Source organism: Thunnus maccoyii, chromosome 13 (assembly GCF_910596095.1).
Source record: "Thunnus maccoyii chromosome 13, fThuMac1.1, whole genome shotgun sequence".
NCBI classification, from domain to species: Eukaryota; Metazoa; Chordata; class Actinopteri; order Scombriformes; family Scombridae; genus Thunnus; species Thunnus maccoyii.
Genome location: NC_056545.1, coordinates 16717230 through 16738329, shown reverse-complemented (window position 1 = coordinate 16738329; position 21100 = coordinate 16717230). Strand labels below are relative to the sequence as shown.

General features: G+C 40.7%; 1 protein-coding gene across 4 annotated transcripts in view; it reads right to left on the bottom strand.

Annotated features, from left to right (window-relative positions):
* fryb (furry homolog b (Drosophila)) overlaps positions 1–20432 on the bottom strand; it is a 51542-nt gene extending 31110 nt beyond the window's left edge. For all 4 annotated transcript variants that reach the window (XM_042430177.1, XM_042430178.1, XM_042430179.1 and 1 more), the window contains exons 1-10: positions 19745–20432; positions 7122–7315; positions 4535–4588; positions 4253–4392; positions 3688–3778; positions 3022–3101; positions 2838–2918; positions 1107–1275; positions 669–761; positions 465–563 (exon numbers count right to left, since the gene is read on the bottom strand). In XM_042430177.1, the coding sequence (XP_042286111.1) occupies positions 465–563; positions 669–761; positions 1107–1275; positions 2838–2918; positions 3022–3101; positions 3688–3778; positions 4253–4392; positions 4535–4588; positions 7122–7315; positions 19745–19991 (1248 nt within the window). In that variant the 5' untranslated portion in view covers positions 19992–20432. The remainder of the gene's footprint in view (positions 1–464; positions 564–668; positions 762–1106; positions 1276–2837; positions 2919–3021; positions 3102–3687; positions 3779–4252; positions 4393–4534; positions 4589–7121; positions 7316–19744) is intronic.
* Between the last annotated feature and the right edge of the window lie 668 nt (positions 20433–21100).

The window sequence follows — 21100 nt, the reverse complement described above, 5'->3', positions numbered from 1 at the left end:
TAAATTACAGTGACTTGATAGAAAGGAATAGAGAGGAAACTGGTACTAAGAGAGCATCTCTTTCAGAACTGCTTCTGTCATTTCCTTAACATTCATGGTTAAAACTTGTAGGCCGTGGTAAAGAGACATTTTTGTACCAGACCTGACAATTAAACAGTGTAGTTTTATAGCATGCTTGTTCGTGTGACACCACTATCTTAATAAGGGAGATGTACTGCATCTAATTTGCTGTTTCCCCCTCCCTGCTTCCCCGCTGTGGGCAAATATTGCCCATCTGGCCCTTCTTCAAGCCTGTGCACTGCTCACTGCACTCCTGTCTCGTTCCCATGAAGAGATAAAAGCCCACATATTGGAGAGTTACAGTAAGTGCTTTCACCAATAGCTGGTAATGGAAAGGAAATGAAGATATATGAGCAGTGGAGAACACGGAATAAAACATCTCCCTTTATTCCTACCAAACTTACCAAAGAGTGTTTCTTCCTAGAGGACAGGTCCAGCGTGGTATCGTACAAACTCTCTACAAAATTTCGTAGACACGGTACGTTCACCTCATTCTTCACAGTCTGGTTGGGAGGACAAATGATGCAAAAGTTAGGTCTCTATATATTTTCTCTATATATTTTGCCTTTACATTACTTAGACTGAGCAATACATTGAAATGCACTTACAGCAGCTACAGGCACAAGTATCTCCACGAAGAGTCCAGCTAATGAGTGTTTAATGTCTTTATCCTTCACTTCCAAGAAATACTGCGCACATTCCTATAGACAGAAGGAGAGAGAGGCAGCGAGACAAAGAATGTATGTTCATGTTCGTGAATACAAAGTCACAGGTTCGAATACTCGATTCATAATGGGGGAAGGAAATGAGAAACATTCTCACAACAGCAATTACCATTAAAGGGCCAATAAATGATTCACTTAACCCCTAATTACTTCCGTGTAACTTCTCAGTAGATAATAGGATGACTCTATGATTGCACTAAACTGCTTCCAGACATGAATGTTTGCAGAGAAAGAGTTTGTCTACACCACTCCCTCTTGTCATTTATTGTTATTAACATATAAATGACAGGGAGGCTAGCGGATGATTTCTGCTCCATCTACCTGCATGAACTGGAAGGAGGCTTCAAAGTCTTCCACTGGGTACATTTTGATGCGGAAGAACTTGAGTCCCATGATGAGGCTGATGGTGGACTGGATCACATAGGGGCTCTGCTCTTTCTGTCTCAGCTCCTTCAGCTCGGAGATGAACTTCTTCCTCACTGCCGGGAACCTGCAAAAAAAAAAAAAAAAAAATGGCAAACAGATGTGAACAGTTGCCTTATTCTCCTGGGTTTTAATGAATGTTTTCATATCCAGGACTCAGCTGGAATTATTGGCTAATATTGTGTCATGTGTAGATAACTTTTTTTGTATGTGCGTATTCTTGTGTGTGTGATTGTGTACGTACCCATGAACCACATAGATTTTTCACTAACAGCGCTCTGCCGGTCTATATTTAGAATGGCATCTGGAGGGGTGATGCGGAGGGAATGTGTGTGTGTTTGTGTGGATGCACTCGTTCTTATGTGTCTGCGTTTTTTTTTAGGGGTTGCCGCAGCAGTTAAGTAAGTGGAACAGTCATCAACCTTCTGTTTAATGCTGAGTGTTTAAATAAGATACACTGAGATGCCGAGGATAAAGCATGTGCTCATACTGTTTATGTGTGTGAGTGTTCAACCTTTTCATATCCCTGAGTGTAAATAATGCACTACACATAAATATTACTGAAAAGGGTACTTTATTAACCAAATGTCAAAGACCTTAAAGAAAGTTAGAAGTCAACAAGGAAACTTAATCAAGTGGAAAAACCCATCATCCAAAAAACAGGATAGTCTACATTTTCTAAACTAGATTTACTATCTCAGAGTATTGACTTTGATCCATTATAAGATCAATGATTGTGTTAAATGATGTGATGGCTCAGCTGGTCTGTGTGTGTGTGTGTGTGTGGTGTGTGTGTGTGTGTGTGTGTGTGTGTGTGTGTGTGTGTGTGTGTGTGTGTGAAAGCTGCCCAGTGAACCCCCATCTCCTCTATCACAGTAATAACCTCCTGCAAAATGGGAACAGTGCTCATCTCTCATCACACACACAACATTACACAGACAGAGGACCATCATCTTCTGGAGTGTTATTATCCTCAGTTGCCATCACACACACACACACACCTATTTACCAACACACACCCACACACAAACAAACACAACCAAACTACTGTGAAGAGCAAACATTTGTTTCTTTTTCTCATAACTGCTGGAAACAGAGGGACAGAGTTTGTAATTGCTATTTCTGCTGAAAATGGGGTCAATGGGAGGACAGGTAGCTACTCTAACTACACATTCAATTTTCCACCCTGATGAAACAGCCTACAGATGCAACATGACCTGGATTACAATTCTGGCTTCACTGCAAGAAAATAATTTTTATTCCAAAATGAATGTTTAAAAATGTATAACTGCTGTGAAGATATTAAAGTGATGGTCACACCTGAAATAAAAGCAATTGTAGCATTTTTTTTTTTTTGAAGGCCTGTAAATCATTTATGTTTTTATTTGTCAAAATGACTTTATAGTGAATGAACTTCAGTTAACATGTTTCTATAAGAATTTACTTATGTGACAAGTTGCAGATTACCACAATTTACACCAAACAATCCACGCTACTTGGAAAAAAAAACCTAAATGACAGCTACCGTTAAACTCACTTTGAATATACAAACATGTAATGTGTATGCACCCATCCACACACATACAGTGTAAAACATTAATTTGCATAATTAATGGAGGTCTACAGTACCTGGACTGAGCAACAACTCCCACTACCTCAGCATAGAGGTCAGCCACTATGTGCATATTGCCTGTGTTGGGTCCAAGATACCTAAAGAAAAGTAAAGACCAAAAATAATATCAACCATATCTAGCGCTGTATAGTATAATAATACTAAATAATTATTTGTGTTATTACATGTTGTCATTCTTACCCTTCCTTGTATTTGAAGTGCTTGAAGGCCAAGTTTATAACTTCTTGGATGAGTCCATCCAAAAGAGGATGAAGGGGGATCTGGGATGAGAGAAAAAGTTGTATTTTGCATTTTTGTAAAATATGAAGGATATAAACATTTAATCAATTAGGTACATTTTAGCTAAGCTTGAGGATATGAAAAATAAATATCATACATTAATAAAAACTTTATACCTTCAGATATTCATCTAGTCAAACCTGCCTTTTGGCATTTAATCATTTATTTAATTTTTTCTAACTCGAGTTGTTGTTGCCACCAGGGATGATGGGGTGGGTTGGGTGGGGGAGGTATAGTTACTGTAAAGATGTTAAAAGTATAAAAAACAAAAAAACAAACAGTATGTCCAAATAAAATGTGCTCTTCCTTCCTACTTTGCTCACACACATTGCTCTGGGAAGCTGCATTGTGTTTTCTTTCATCATGACTAGATCAAACACAGGCAATGACATTTGTTTTAAATTGGTTACAGTTTCAAATCAGTAGGCTGGAGAATATTGCATCTGGATGACTGATATCAAGTATGTTGTGAATCAAAGAAGAAGAAGACTTTCCTCTTTTAAAGGTTATACCCACTCATGCTAATACGTTTGAGGAGGTAAAAACTCAGTGTCAATTGAAACTCACCTGCTTCAAAACTTCTATAAGCACTAGAGAGAAGATGAAGTCTATTGCCAGATCCCTCCTCTCCAACAAGTAGTCCTTTTGTTGCTCATCACTGAGAAAGACAGAGAGAGACAGACAGGCATTATTTGTTATGATCACTGTCAACAGTGTGGATCCTGTATTGGGGCCCAGGTGCACACTCTTGTTCTTGCCTTTGAAGTCGGCTCACAGATGTGTCACACATGAGATATTGCTTTTATTGAATTTCCAGTAATAAATTAATTGTAGGCACCATCTGGCTAACTAAGTAACAGTGTGTACTCAGTGTGCAGTTTGTTTCAGATTTAGGGACAAACTTCTGAATAGAGAGCAACACTCAGTTCTTGATTAGTTGTAGTGCTTGTGCAGTTTAATTGTGTATTTTTTCAATGGAAGTTTAGTTTTATGTTTATTTTTTCAGCTGTTTGTGTGGCAGGATCAGAGGGTACTACGTAAATATAAATTTTTTTGTCTTAGAAATCTATTCCAACTTCTCAGACGGATGCCAAAAAAAGCTTGACTGTGTGTGTGGTTTGTGTTTTCTCACTTTTTAGACTTGGTGTTCGCCCGGGGTCGATATTCATGAGACTCGTCTTCCAGGCCATTCTGCCTCTTGTACCAGTCAAACAGAGTCTTCAGGATAGACGGCAGGCAGTACTCTGCTAAAGAACTCATAGTGCTGATCAACTGCACAACAGCAGGTGAGCAAGAAAGAGAGAAGAGAGAGTGAGAGGTTAATCCCCTTCCCAAAATTAAGCTAGATTTGGATAACAGAGAAAAAAGGGGCATCACATATTGGTGATGATGTGTCCATGTCAGGTACACACACCTGGTCGAACTGCGGGTCCTCTCCTCTCTGTAGAGATTTGTTAAGCGGCTTCTCCTGTTAGATAAGAAAGAAGACAGAGGGGAAATATTTAGAAGACACAAGAACAGGGAGACATTTTATTATGAAACCTGGCATTACACTAGGTGCTTTAGGAGCCAACCTTGTTATGTTCCTTTCATGAAACATACAAAAACTATGACATAAAAGGCCAAACCTCTAAACACCACTATATGTTTTGGGTTGTGCTCTGACATGTGGATTTATCTGGGGAGACCAATAAACCCTAATTCAACTAGTTACCTGAAAGAAGCAGTTTCTGGCACGTTTTGTCAGTGAAACAAAAATGTAATATGAGAAACTTGATGGTTAGGTTACAGTGAATCACACATACAGTATTTGGTTACTCCTGCAGGCAGCAAAAATGCGAATATGTGAATCCAAAACATCTACATAGTGTTTGAATTAGTGGTGTAACGGAGCGTAGTTGATCCATGATACGTACGGATCGCCCCCCACGGTTTGGCATGCATGTAAACTGCGGATTAACCACAAAATTTAATGTCTCACTGGAGACAAAGTAAACAAATTGCTGTAAGTACAAGTAATGGACAGACAGCGTGTCGCTAACAGGGATTTTGAAGAGCAACAACCAAACCAGCATCTAGAAGGTCCGAAGTGACATCTGCAGGTATGTTTACACACTGTTTAATGTGCTGCAACTCAGCAGCTAATTAACTGTCTAGCTGCTAACTGATGTTAGCGGTGCACTTTCCCCCCCGTGAATGTTTGTTTGGTGGTTCGTTCAACAAGGTAAGCTAAGCAGGACAAGACGTGTTCATGTTTTTAAGTTATCATCAAGTTTTGATGATGTGGACACAGGCTATTGTTTCATTCACTACCATGTTTAAAGGAGGAAGGTATCATGCCTCATACTACACTTCAATTTAACAATTTAGTATTGAATATTTTATACATTATAAGATATAAGATTTTATTTAAATATTGGACATCTTGAATGTTGTTTTCATTTAAGACCATGGAAAAATAACTCTACTTCTCACTATTACCACAGTAAACAGTTTCCTAATGAGTTTATGGTTTCAATCGCTAGTATCAAATCTTCTTCAATACAGCATGATGTTACAGTGTATGCTTTAGGGTGTGGCTATGTTGTGATTGACAAGTTGCTACCACGCCGACAACGATGATTACATAACATAACCATGACATAACCCCAGATTCACAGAGTATAGGTGTAGCTGCTGCTATTTCACAGTGTTTTCAGTTCATGAAAGTTAATTGTAACATTTTGGTCGCCTGAAAAATCTTGTTCAGAAGGAGTCAGATGTTCAGTTTTTTCCGGTGAGTACATTTTGTTTTAATGGTTATAGGCCTGTTTTTTGCTAGCAGATATTAGCATTAGCATTAGCATTATCACTGTTAACCATAGATTGTAAATGCACCATGCTGACCAAGCTAGCAGCTAGCACTATGGTCAGCTCCACCCTCTCATCCAAATATGGTCACTTCTGGCTCCAAAAATCAAACATAGCGACAGTCAAATCCAAGATTGCGATGGTCAAATCGCTAAACTCGAGGCTTCAAAACGGCAGTACACAAACCAATGTGTGACGTCACAACGACAAAGTCCATAATTTTTTGCAGTCAAACAAATTGATTTCAGACAGTATGTTTGAATCCCACCACCTTCTTTGTATTTTCATGTTACATTTTAATTTTGTGCTTGATGAGACTAAAATGTAAGCTTTTCATACAAATTGGAATTTTTAATAAATTTTTAATAAACAAAAATGATGATTGATTAATATGTATAACTAACTTTTTGTAGCAGAAAAAAACAGATCCCACTCACTTCTCCACATGTGCATCAGAGGTTATAAAAAATTATGAAAAGGGCCATATAATATACATTAGTATTGTGCTTATTGCTGTTGATAGTTGACAAATAACAAATGGCAGCAAAAATAATACAGTACTGTATTATACTACTATATTATTACTGTATACAAACCTAAAGAGATACTTCCTTCTAAAAGCTAAGGTATTAACATTCACTGTTGCTGATATATAAAATAGGCGTTTCAAATTTAGGACAACTGAGTCTTTGAGAGGTTAGCTCTGTGGCATTAGAGAATAAAAAGGTTCAAATATTGGTCTTCCAGGTGGAGTCTGTATATTTTACATGGGTTTCCTTCAAAGTTTAGCTCAGGTAAAATACTGCCTGCAAGTGTGAATGTTTTTGGCAATGTACTGTGCTAGGCTGACTTTTGCCAAGTGCATGCTGGGATATGCTCCACCCACCATAACCCTGAAGAGAAATAGATAATGTAAATGCGTTAAGCCTGTTGTAAATTAGATTATATAATAAATGAGCTAGGATGCTAAGGATATACTATTTCCTCTGCATAAAAAAGTCCACATATACTGTCGTAAAAAGCCACACAATACACATAACACAATCAGATAAAATGTCCAAAATGACTTGAATGATGTTGTAACCTGAGAGAGGAAGGGGATGGAAAAATTGAGACAAAACCAGATGAGAAATTGATGCAAAGTCACTCACCAGTGGTTCGGCCATGATGATGCGAATCTTGCGTTCAGAGAGCAAGGTGAAGTTGGCGAACAGGCTTTTTAGGACGAACTCGCCCGGCTTACTCTCAGGGTCCACGTTGACGGGCGCCATGACGACAGGACCCTTCCTCTCTCCAAGAGTTCCACTGACTGGCGGGATAGGTGGCTTCAGTCCCACTGGAGAGGCTGAGGGGGGTCAAGACAAGTCAGTCAGTCTAAGGTTATGCACGTTTTTTTTTACAAACAGGTGCATATTCTACACCTAGCTCTGTAATTGTGATGTTATCTTCAACACACAAGATCCTCCCTGTGTAAGAATGAACAGAAATTGTCCTCGTCAGAATCATATCATTCTATTTCTTCTTCAGCTGTCTGTTAGGTTAACCTCTTCCACTCCCACTCACTACCAGCGACCCATTTTTTGGGGGGACAGGGGATCTTTAGGGGGAGAGAGCAGGTCAAATTCAAAATATGAATAGGTGTTTTGGTTAGGCACCTATTCATATTTTGAAAGTTTAGAGTGTATAAGGGCTTAGAACAACATTATGATGGAAGTATATGATGGCTATTCCCCTGCTCAATTATGTCTCATAAGTTGTTGTGGCAAATTTTTGGGTTGATACCATTTGTTACACAGATTTGGTGCAAAATTTAAGCATTTTTGACCACTTGAGAATTGATAAAAATGGTCAAAAATCCTTCCAAAATACCACACTAAGACACCAAAACCTTAAGGAACACCATAGACAAATTCATGCTGTGATGTGGTATCAAAAACTTGACATTTGGAGATTTCTGTAAGAACTGCAAGAATTGGTTTCTACCAAAAACTGCATGGGATTAGCATAAAGTGGGCTTGTCTGTAAAGAGGAGACTCGTGGGTACCCATAAAACCCATTTTCATTCAGATATCTTGAGGTGATAGGTCAATGGATGTCTTTGAAAATGACCATGCCAGATTTTCTATCGCCAAAGTTTAGCTTAACTTTGGACAAGCTAACATGACATAGTTGGTACCAATGGATGCCTTAGGTCATCTAGTTTCATATGATACCAATATCTTCACTGTAACTTAAAACCCCCTGAGCCTGCTACAGCCTCTGAAAAACAGTATGTTGTGGAAGAGGTTAAAACTCTGCCGCCATGACTAAATCAAGCTGAATGTGTCCAAGTTTTCCTGGGTACACTATCCAGGCACACAGATGGACATTCACACACAAACACAGCGACTGGGTTGTACATGTTTTCATTTCTTCCTTCTGATTACATCATTAGGGCGAGTGGGCACTATAAATTCTCCCCAGACGTAATGATAAAAAGGCAGAGAGAAAAATAGACAGGGAGAGGAGAGGTGTGTGGAATGTAGAGTGGGCATAAGTAAGAGACAGACAGATATAATGGGCGGGGGCATTTCCTGTTTCGTCTCTAAGAATATTGACATGTCCTTAAAATAGTACAAACTCATCACTTTAAGAAGCAGTACATTTCCACGGTGGCAGACAGTATGCACTATAAGACTTTGTGGAAAACAGATACATGTTGCACTGTGGACTATTGTTGATGACAGTGAATCATAGTCAACCGATACAGTTTACGGAAAAACCCAAACACACACCTACACATACACTTTTAGCAATGCCTGCAATAGCAGCCAACAAAGAAGGCTTGTGTGACTGTAGCACATTTGCCTGTTTGATTCCCTGAACATCCTGAGAACACAAAAGGTGTGTAAAACAAAGAGCATTCTCCACTCCTACAGCAACTACTGGCAATGTTCTTTTCTGCATGGCACATGCATGATTTTCCGCAAGGTGAACCAAAGCAATCATTCACTTCCCAGAAGTGGCTAATGTGTGAGTTAACAACTCTGTCTGGTCTGATGAACTGATGACCTTTCATGACCATGTGACCTGACCCTGGTTCTTTCACTAGAGGGGTGACGTAAATACTAATTCCTGGACAGGACAAGGCACCCCATGCCTCATACGCAGCAACCTGTTTGCATGAAACCCGAGCACTCACAAACATGCGTGCACATGAACACACACCCCTTACACGCTTACCAAGACCCTTAATGAAGCTGATGACACTAGCCCTGCTCCATTTAGTTGGCACTTCCATGATGCAGACAGCCAGACGGTGTACCCGAGGATACAGTGGGTAAAGGTGGGTGAAATGGGAAGAAACAGTGGGATGGAGGAGGAATGGGACACTGAGGAAAGGTAGCTAAGTTGTCTACAGGGTGTAAAATACAGCTCCCATGATTGACAAATAAAAGTAAATCCTTGCAGGAGATGAAGTGGCACAGAAGAAGTTTGTCTTTATTATCCAACTATTCCACCATGACAGCAACTGCAGGCATCACAGTAATGTCTGGCTTAGGCACTGGGCAGCTTTAACCAAAGCTAAAAGTGTGAAGCTCCATCCTTCAGGAAATGATAGGCAGGTAAAAAGTGGGCCTGCGCGTGTGAGAGAAGACTCTCATGACAGCAGCAACACAGCTGTTTCCTACATTCAATCGAAATGAAACAGGAAGATACGCTGTATCCACAGACCGGAAGAGCCATAGCCAGCGTGAAACCAAGAGTGAAGATGAATAGATGCCGCAGAGCTCAAAGTGTTGCAATCACAGAGGACGAGATAGTGCAAAAGTGTCTTCTCAGAATAACAGCTTTATTCCGTCGAGAGTGAACTCTACCAACAGGGATTGAGAAATATTCCACTGTACTGCTCCGGGACAGGCTTGGGTAGATCAGAGGTTGCACAGGGCCCCATGCTTGAGAGCTATATGAGCCTACAGACCAAATATCAGTTTCTGCTTTGGCTTCTGCTCCGCCTCTGGTCTGCCATCACTTCTCTGTGCGACAGCTCCGGCGACCCTGGAATCCTCGCCTGCTCACTGGAAAGTTGTATTGAAAGAAAGTGCTTCTTTGAGAGTGGTTTTGTGGCTGTCCTTTAGTTGTCAGTAGCAGTTAAGTAAAGTCTGCTCCTTGTGGAGATCTGACCAGAAGTGTTGGGTTGGAATTTCAACACTGCCCCGAGAGAGAGGCGAGGGGAGGAGGGAGGCGCTATATATAGAGCCCTGGCGGTCACTCTCTTACATACCCACCACTCCCACTGACCCCTACTCATACACAAGTGCACACACACGCAAATATACACACTCACAAACACGCATACAGAAAAACACACACGTGCGTGGCAGTTTTCCATGTCAGACAGCGATATATCAGGAAAACTAAGTAATGTGGTTAAACTACAAAGCAAATGGCACTAATCTAATTCGGTGAATATAAGGTTGACTCTAAACAGAGATAATCCGTTACAGCTTCTCAGTGAATTTAAGGTGTGTGTGCTCGTGTGAAAAGTACATGCATGTGTGTGTGTGTGTGTGGGGTGAAGAGATGAGAGTATGAAGACGTAGCGGTGTCCAATAGAGCTGTCAATATGGGGCAACAGAGCAGGTCCCGGGACCCATGTAGGTATCTGCATGACTCTGCAATTTAAGAGATTACTCAGCAGAAATCTGTCATGTCTAGTCAATAAAAGTCTATGTAGGTTTAATCACATTCTGTATCCTAAAAGGCTTATTTAACATACAGTGCAAGCAAGAATGAGACATGAAGATGGACAAAACAGAAGGACAATGACGAAAGAAAAACATCTAGATTCAGGGTTGCCTTAGTCCATCACGTCAAGCATACTGAAGTGGTGAATCACGAGTTGCGTGCATTGTGAGTGCAGAGTGATAACACACATGTACACACCCTGCCACATCCAGAACGCAGACGCCATTAGACATCAAATAGAGGTTGAAAATGAGGTCAAGATAGTTAAAGATAAGTCTTTTGAGGTTGAAAACCATAAATCAATCCCATGCTGCTTGTACAGGTTGGTGGATTGCGATGAGTCTCTAGACAATTGCCACACACACACACACACACCCAATGTCCTCGACAAGACCCAGCAGAACCAAACCTGTATGCTGTCAGAGGAGGCAGCTGACACACTCTTTGTGTTATTGCTGCTTGCATTTTACTGAAGACCTGTAGTCAGTTTGTTGTGAAAACTTTAAGTACAAGGGTAGATTTGTACTTCTTGAAAACACGCACACATCAACAACACTGTATCACTGTAGTAAATACGTCATTTTTGAACACATACATTACAGGTATATTTACTTATACAATTGAAAAGTTTGACATATATATGTTTCACAATAAATATTCAGAATTTAGACCTCCTCTCCTCATGTGCTTACAGATGTTAATCCTTTAGAGCTTCAGGAAATTATAATACTGTGTTTTCATTTTGATGGTGGGGCAACCCCTTTTGTTTACATTTAGACTGAGGGTTGTTCTTTTAACTATAAATACCATGTGATATTGAAAACTCAAAAGTGGAAAATAGAAAACATCCTGATAAATCCTGTCATAAAATCTGATTCAACTGTGTGTGTGTGTGTGTCTGTGTGTATGTGTAGGCCTATACATGATTATTATTTTACTTAGGCTGGCAGGAGATGGAGCAGCTCAACTAAATGAAGTCAGCTATTTATCCAGTGATTTTACTCAATAAGTAGTTATGCTTGAAATAGAAACCTAACATGGACTTATCGGCCTGTTTCTTGGCTTTCTAGCCTACTGACTGACATCGTTCTTATGACCTTGGAGCCTTGACAAGCCCACACATGACTGAATTTGGTCCTATAGCACACACCATCTCATCATGGGCCCTGTGATTTCTTTTCTTTTATTATTACATCATTAGAAATGGCAGAGAAGAAGCCATCAACACATCCCCTGCAGTTCCTCTGTAACCCTTATACCAACATAACCCCTGCTGACAGTAACCTTCAGCACACATCCGTTATACAAACAGCAAAACACACACAGCAAAACGTTTTTATTACATCTAATGAAAGGGCCACAGACGAGACAAAGACCATTTTTCAATAAATGACAGCTAACGCAGGCTGTGTTCAGTCAATATGTGGAAAAAACAAGCACAACAATGGGAGAGCCCGCTGGCTAATCTCTGCATCCTCTTTATCAACAAGACAACACTGATATTACAGTAAAGGTAAATTAAAAGCTACATGGTGATGATTATATTAGCGTCCCCTCAGTGCAATAAAACAGCAGTGCTTCCTGGTAACTGTAATCTCTCAGGTTAATAAGCCCACTGCCGAAAGATGGGGGAAAGTACAGTACAGTATGACAGGTTGGCAATAGTCCATCCCAGACTGACTCAGTGTGACGTACAGTAGGTTCACCTTCTGTTTGGTAAACACAGACTCACAGATCAAGTCATTGATTAAGGGCTTTGAGTTTTTTGAACTGTCAACACAACATGAAATAGTTAAATCCACATTTAAACATCTCATATTTGAAACAAAGTGACTGATCAAATTCTTTGTGGATCCAGATTAAAAGATAACATGTAAACATACAGATCTGTTTTATATATTTAGTTTTTAACGAAACAAACACAGAGATTATATCAAAGTCAAAGACTGACTTGTTCTTTTGCTGAGTAATGTGCTGTATAATTAATACAGAAAACTGCTGAGGAGTCAGATTTATCCCTAGCTAACCTCTCTCTCTACCTCGTCTTCCATTATTCCATTACATAACATTGCCAAATATTGACAGCATGGATCATGCTATATGCTTCTTGCTTTTCAATCCCAACCACTCCAACTGCTCCTAGCACACACACACAGATACGAAAACAAAAGAGACCATACACGGTGAGATCTGCTGATGACTAGTCGGTCTGATGCGAGTGCAGACCATATCACGCATTTGTTTGGCGTACGGGCAACAAGAACTGTGATGTGTACTCACTCCCTCCCAAGGACTTGAGCAGAGACTTGATGCTGATGTCAAAGAAGCCTGAATCCTGCTGGCTGGTCGCCATGGCTGCAGAGGCTATGTCGCCACGGTGACAGACAGCAGTGGGAGGACAGGACGGCAGGATGAGGCGTTGCGGACAGAGCAAGCGAGAGAAAGCGGAGTGCGCTCAGAGAGAGAAGGAGAGACGGATGCGGGTGGGCAGCCAGCGATGCGGATGTTGCGGCTGTCTGCTGCTGAGTGTGTGTGTGTTTGTTTGTGTGTGTGTGAGCACGAGAGAGATTGTGTGTGCGTGTGTGTGTGTGTCAGAGAGAAAGAAAAAAAGAGAGCGGTACTCAGCCTTGCCTGCACTCTGTGTTGCTATCTTGCTGGCTAACACCCCCCATCCCCTCTCTGTTTTGCTCTCTCAGGACAGTGATACACAGATGTTGGTAAATGCAAGCAGCCAATCCTCTTAGAGGAAAGACAGAGAGAGAGAGAGAGAGAGAGAGAGAGAGAGAGAGAGAGGGAGGGAGAGAAAACACAGCAGATAGCAATGCACAGGGTGATCGCAGAAAACAGGGAGGGAAGATGGAAGAGAGAAAAATACTGAAAGAGGGGCAATGAAGAGACACTAGGAGGAGAGATATTAGAGTAATTAAGATGAAAAAGACAAAGAACAGATAGAGGCTGATCACTGTTGTCCAGCTCTGTCTGCAATAAATGCTGAGTGAGCACGCTGCAAGTCCGCCCCGGCCAATGAGAGCCAAGAGAAGCAGTGACAGGCAGCATGCACCAACGAATAACCAGGAATAATAACTGGTCAGCGGCATCATTGCCTCAGTCCTACGTTCAACGATGTACGTGTTCACACTGAAAATCTAAGAAAAAAAATCTTGCTTTCCTTTTTACAGAAATATTTTAGAACATGTATAATTTCCTCTCAGAACCAAACAGTTACATCCATGAAAATAGCATAAAGTATACTATGCAGATCAGTACAGTATGTAGTGTATACTTTATAGTATTTGTATATTGTGTGGAGGTGAGACACAGCAATATACAATGTCCCCCTATTGGTCAAAAGATGGCACTGCAATAATACATTGCAGCCCCCACACAACAAAGGAAATATCATTTCCTAAGGTATTCCATGGATTTGTCTGTAACCAACATGTGTGAATATTTGTAGTATGATCATCCACTGGGTAAAGTCTAAAATCTCACAGCAGTTAGCGTTTATAATCCCCCCTGAAACACTCCAAGCAAGTGGGAGATGAAAAGGAACAAGACCCCTTAATAATGTAGAATTTATTTTGGGATTCACAAATGTCCAACTAGGCAACCACCAGCCCACTGAGTGCAAGACTATCAAACCTGGAGCAACTCAAATCACACAAATTCAGGTGTGTTCATTCAAGGAATATTACAGCTTTGTTACCAAATATGACAAATTAAAGAGGCAGAATTAGCAATGTGGACTGTGACCCTGCACTCTAGTTTTTAGATCCAGTATTTGGGACATAGACAAAGACAACTAAGATATTCAAAAGGCAGTTTGGAGACAAAAGATTGCAAATACTCAGACACAACTGTGCTTCCAATAACTTCCCCCTGGGGCCTGCTGTGTCTGTTGCACCAATTTGCTCCTTTCTAGGTTTGGGTTGATGGTAGAGGAGAGGGTTCTGGAGGTTGCACATTTGAAAAACTGGGGAAACCTGAACACTAAGTGAATTAAAAACTCCTCCATCCCATTACAACTTTGAGATTTTAAAGGCACTGCTGTTTCTGTGTCTCATAAAACCTGACAAAAAAGATGGACCTGTTGCTGTTGGGCCTCGGTGGTGCTGCACAGCCAATTAACTTGTTTTGCCCACTGGCAGTCATTTCCATACAATGTTATTGTTTGGGCAGCCTGCCCATCTAAATAAACAGCCTGCCCAGTAAATTAACGTTTTGGATTCACTTCAGGTGCCATGATGCATGACGTTGGCTGATCCTGCAGATATAGTTTTCAAACAATCAATATTTAATGCTGTCAAGTGCCAAATGAATTCCGGTGAACTGCAGAGAGCAGATGCAGCGGCATCTCTGCTGTTTTGAGTCGTGTAATGTCACAGAGTAGATGGAGACATGGTGTGAATTGCGGCCTAAGAAGTCAAATCTAAGTAAAACAGTCAGCTACCGTTTCTTATCCTAGATTTAGAGACTTTAGTGGGCTGAAAAATATTGTAACTGGGCTCACATAAAAAACATCTCTATCCAAACACTTTTACTGCTTTACCATTTCACTCGATTTTTAATTAGTTACTTCCCTCCTTAAGTAGCTATAAAGGCCAACACAAACATTCACCAGCACTTTGCTTGCGGCTGATGGTAAATTCTTTTAGAGAGCTTGAACTTTATTTTCTGACAATTAGACACATTGAGAGAAAACAAATTTTCTGCCCTCCACTGTAAACACTCACATATTGGCTGTTCTCACAATTGCCTTTCTGGTCATCTTGGCGACGACGCTATGGTTGGGTGAGTGAAGAGTGGAAGTACAAGTGGATAATTAGGGTCATCATGTAATTCCCTGGATGAACTGCGGAAGTGCCACAGGACATGTGAACGGGTGAGGGAGGGGGAGAGGAAATGAGGGTGAGAGAAGGGTTGCGGGGAGGAGGCGATACAGTATCATGCAAAGCTACAGCTCACAGGAGAGCTACAGAGCACAGGATGGCCTGGTTCACATTAACAGTCAATTACAGTCTAATCTCAAAGGAGGAGAAATATAGCAGAGGACCACTGCAGGCCTATTCCTGTCTGCAACTTCTGCTTACTCTATTAAAGTCCTGGGCCAAACAGTATCTGAGAATAACAATGTCAGCCTTGGTGTTAACCTGCTTAGCACTCCTGATGGCTGGGGTTTACTGAATCAAGACAATCAAGGCCAAAAAAGTAAACCAAGTATGTATAGTTTTCAAAATGTCCAAACTTCTGTGTATGTTTTCTGTGTAGTATCTCTACTTTCTGGTGTACCAAGTACCTGAATTCCAACTCAAAATTATATTTGACTACATTTTTTTGTTTGTTATCTCAACCCCACTGCAACCTCATCTCTGTGACAGTCACTCTTTATCCTCAATAGAAAGTGAGGATTATAAGAGAAGGTTTGAGTTGTTATGTGTGAGCAAAATGCCATTTCGTGCGAGATGAAATGGCAAATTAAGATGTAGTTTGTCTCTTTGGCAAATGGTCTTCAGCTTCTCTAGATGTAAACGCAACATTCTCTCTATGAAGAGGGAGCAGCTGTTGGGTTGGACAGAGAAATGTGCAAGTGCAAAGTGTTTGTTGGAGTGCAGCTCATGTCCGAGATATGAAAATCTAGTCAAATTCACGACCCACAATGACAACAGGGAAATATTTGCCGCCGAGCGACGCACATTTATTCAGCTTACAAATAAAAATCATGAAAATAAACATGCACTTGCGGAGTTCCCAGGATTCCACACATTCTGGGCAGGGGCCTGGGCATGCCAGCTGTTGGAACGTGACTCCTCCACACGCACAGCACATACATGTATACATACACACACACACACACACAAATGCACAACATATAAATTCCATTGAATTCCATGTCATCTTAAATTAAAGGCGTGTATAGTCTTAATTTTGAAGTCATACTCAGCAGTTTCATAGATCAAAATGTATTCACCGAAGCACACGCACAGATGGACACACACACACATGCATACTGAGGGCAGGGAACTGAACTGGCCTCTCTAGATACGGGTTATTTTCTTTCTTTACAAACGTTATCAATCAAATTGACAATTCAAAATTCAAATAGTCAAAAACCTGGTAACAAGCGTTAAGCATCCTTAGTTATGTACTGAAGCAACAGTTTTATCAGAATATACAACCACTCGTTATCAGTTATTTTCATTATCAATTAATTATGTTGATTATTTTCTCGATTCATTGATTAGCTGTTTGGTCTATAAAATGTCAGAAAATTGTGAAAAATGTCAATCACTGTTTACCAAGATGCAACCAAAAGTCTAACGTCTAACAGTCCACAACCCAAAGATATTCAGTTTAAAATTATAAAGGACTAAAGAAACCAGAAAATATACACATTTAAGAGGCTGGCACCAGAGAATTTGGACATTTTTTCTTAAAAATTGTCTCAAAACGATTACTCGATTATCAAAATATATGGCGATTAATTTTCTGTCAATTGTCTAATCGATTAATGGAGTAATCATTGCAGCTCTACATGATTACTGAAATAAAACAACAGAAGAGTCCTGCTCCACAGCAGGCAGTCAAAAAGAAATCTTTTTTTTTTTTAATGGCCCGACGTCAAGCACTTAGCATCCTTACTGATTTAATGTGGAGTTTTAGTACTGAAGCAACAGTTTTCTCAGAGCTTTTATGCAGATTATGCCTGCAACTAATGATTATTTTCATTATCAATTAATCTGTCAATTATTTTCCCCATTCATCAATGGTCTATAAAATGTCACAAAATGGTGAAAATTGTCGATCGCTGTTTCCCAAAGCTCAAGGGGACGTCTTCAAATGTCTTTTTTTGTCCCAGCCAACAGTCAACAATCCAAAGATGTTCTGTTTACTATCAAAGAGTACTAAAAATATTCATATTTATTATTATATTATATTTATTATAAAAGTACTTATTTGTATTATGTGATATTCATTTGAGAGGCTGGAACCAGAGAATGTTAACTTTTTTTTCTTTAAAATTACTAAAACTGATTCTTCTGTTATCAAAATAATTGGCGATTATTTTTTCTGGTGATCATCTCATTGCAGCTTTAACACAGATGGTGTTCTAACTGCCGAACCGCGAGTAAACAGATTGTTTCCTCTGAGAGCATAGGCACCAGGCACAAAAGTGAAGAAGAAGAACATGACAAACAGTACAAGAAAGTGGTATCTCTTCCTAGGAGAACATCTCTGACTGAGCGACTTCATCTTTTAAGCACCTCTTTCATTCATTATGGGCCAGTTTATTCAGATCCAGGGTTAACGTGACACACTTTATTCTGATTACCTCCACTGACTCAACCACATATATCACAGTATATCTATGAAACAGTAACGCTACTGAACACACGCCACTAATGTGCCTTTCTCAAATATTCAGCCGACATGTGCTTGTGGGTGTTAAGTGGTCCATCATAGCGCAGCAGATGCGTACACATACTCACACACACACACACAACCACAGAGAGATGTTTTGGGTTTACAATTCACACAGTGGTGTCTCCTTGACACAGCTGGGTTGATCAAATAGGTAACTGTTGTGAAGAATGTGTGTGTGTGTGTGTGTCAGTAGTTTTCATGCCAGGCATACCTGTCCCCTCTAACATCAAAGCCTCAGTGGTGCACGTGGTGACAGCATTAAAGTCCCATGATGTTCAATTTTGTGGCATTTCTTGTGTTGAATATTTGACCTTTATGACTTATGAGCTCATTTATTGTGAAGTCATTTTCCTGAGAGACATGTTTGTGCAGGTGGTACTTTTGTTTCACAGGCACTACCTCACTCCAAATTTCCCCTTTTCACTGTCCGCCCACATTTCTGTCTTCGCTGCAAGTAAGCTCAAATTATTCTTTTGAAGTTCAGCCAAATCCCACTGAAAAATGTATAGTCAGGTACGAAATGACTCCCTTTCACCCTTTAACATTCTGTTATCTTGAAATTCATTACTCCTGGGTTTTCCTTACACGTCTCCCTGACATAATCCTTTCAGTGTCATGAGTTTATTGTGAAGACACATTCAGCCTTGAACTCTTTATTCCCTGTGGGTAACCTAGGAATGCTGGGTTATGCCTCTTTTTAGGTCAGTGGACCTATTGGTCCGTTGAGAGATCAATTGATATTACTGTGATCTTTAACTGAGTAGACAAGGGCAGAGGGCGAGTCTCACAGATAAAACGATCATCTCGCAACTAAAAGGTTACAAGTTCAGACTCAGATAGGCCAGATTTTTTCAAGATACAATAAGTGTGTCAATTGTACAAAAATACAAGCCTTCATTATGGTGCTCTTGCTAAGATTATTGATGGCAGGCCCTGCATTTGTGCAAGTTTTTGCAGTTGTGGATGGATATTCTGAAAGCATACGCCCAGTTCTATTATACTTTGACTGACTACTTGAGGTCTTGGCATTCTCCCACAGCTGGAAGTGTTTGGACATGAAATTCCCAGAAGTTAAGGTAAGCTGAGAAAGGGCAAGTGGTTTGGGCAAAAAAAACAACGCTGTGTTTATATTTGAGGCCAGAACCACATAGTCTTTTTCCTCATTCTGTAGAATAAGGATTAGTGGAGTAATCTGTTGCTGTTTTCTCAAGACCCAGAGGGTCTCACTTTTCACAGGGTCTACAAAGCTACAGCAGAGACACCTGTCAAGTCCTCAAGTCACAGCAAAGGACAACCTTTGTTGTGGCAAAAACGGAGAGACGGAGGGGGTCTAGAAAGGTAGTAAGAGATCTCAAACTTTTTCAAATCCCAGGGTGGATTCAACCCAGCCCACATTCCAGTGGAGGAATTGAGCATCATTATTTCAGCTGGATCTACCATGTCCAGCCTGAGTAAACCCTCGGGTCATATGAAATTTGCATTATCCACTCACTTCAAAACACACCGTGATTACTACAAAACCAAATTTTTGCATGTCACTGACTCCTAGGCTGATCATTTTCTCCTTGTCTACTTTTGTGTCCACTCAAATATTACCTCCTAAAAACACAAACAAAAGACCTACCTCTGATGATCCTTGTCCTCTTTCTGGATCTAGGCTGGATCTTAGTAAACCTCCCGGTGAAGTCGCTGGGATCAAACATGTCCAGCGACAGAGAGGCAATACGCTCCAGAACAATCTTATCCTGGCCTTGGCTCTGGTTCTCCAGATCCTGGTCCTGACTTTGGTTGAGAGAGTGGCCATCGGCATGGTCTGAAGCAATACTCTCAGCCCCAAAGCTGGCAGTGCTTCTTACATCTTCTAGAGACATGTCTCTGCTGTCGGCTCCGAGAGCTGCAAGAGTTTAACCCACTGCCAGTAGTCTATTGCCAAAGCCTGGTCGTCCTCAGAGCTAGCAAGGAGACGCTACATGATGGTTCAACAGTAGATTCAGCAGGAAAAAAACAAATAAAACATTCATAAAAAAAGTCTTGTTGTAGAAAGACAAAAAAAAGATTTAAACAGACTGTTCAGACAGTCCTTAAAATCCTTATTTTGACTTTCTTCATCTCCTTTATGTCCACATTTTGGTATCCAATGTCTTCTCACTTGGCTTTCTTCTCTTTGTCAAGTTTATCCAGTCCAGAGAGGCAGTGAGATCATTGCTTTGTTGTTCCAGATACGCCGCTCTCCTGAGAGTTCAGGTTCTCTTCTCCCGAGTCTCTTTCTCGTTCTCTTGCTTAAGGTTAAAAAAAAAAAAAAGCTATCTCTGTTTTGTATTTAGTTTGAGAGGAGATTTTATTTTCTGTAAAAGTTCAAGTCTCTTCTCTTTCTGTGTCCTGTTTTTGCTCTCACCTGTTCTTTGTTTCTCTCTGTGTTTCTCACTCCTGTGAGTCTCTGAGGCACAGCTGTGTTTCTCCGCTCTCAGGTGGTGAACAAGGGAGGGATCCAATTCCAAAGACGCAGCTTGATTGGGTGGTTTGGGAAGTTTGGGTGGTTCTCTAATCCCCTCTCTCACCGTCTTCTTTTTTCTCTTTTTTTTTTCCTCCCCCCAACTATCCCCCCAGCCGTCAGTAAGAAGTACTTGGCGATGAAAACAAAACTATTTCTTCCTCCCGTCCTCTCTCTCACACACACCTGCTTCCTTCTTCTTCTTCCATCCTTTCCGTCTCACATTTAAGCAAAGCACGGCAGAATGGCATGCATCTGCTCGATTCAGACAGCCAACACATGGCATGTGGGTGTGAGTAAGAGTTTGAGTCCCTGCGCTCACTGGTCGAGGCTGTTTAGCCAGTTACAGTAACCTCGATGTGTTAATGGTGTAGGATTACTCAGTGCGGACACACCCCTTTACAGAAGAGGGAAACAAAGCCAAACACAAACAGGAAGACTCCTGAACACTGGGACAGACAGAACATGTTTTTTTTGTGAAAGTTAGCT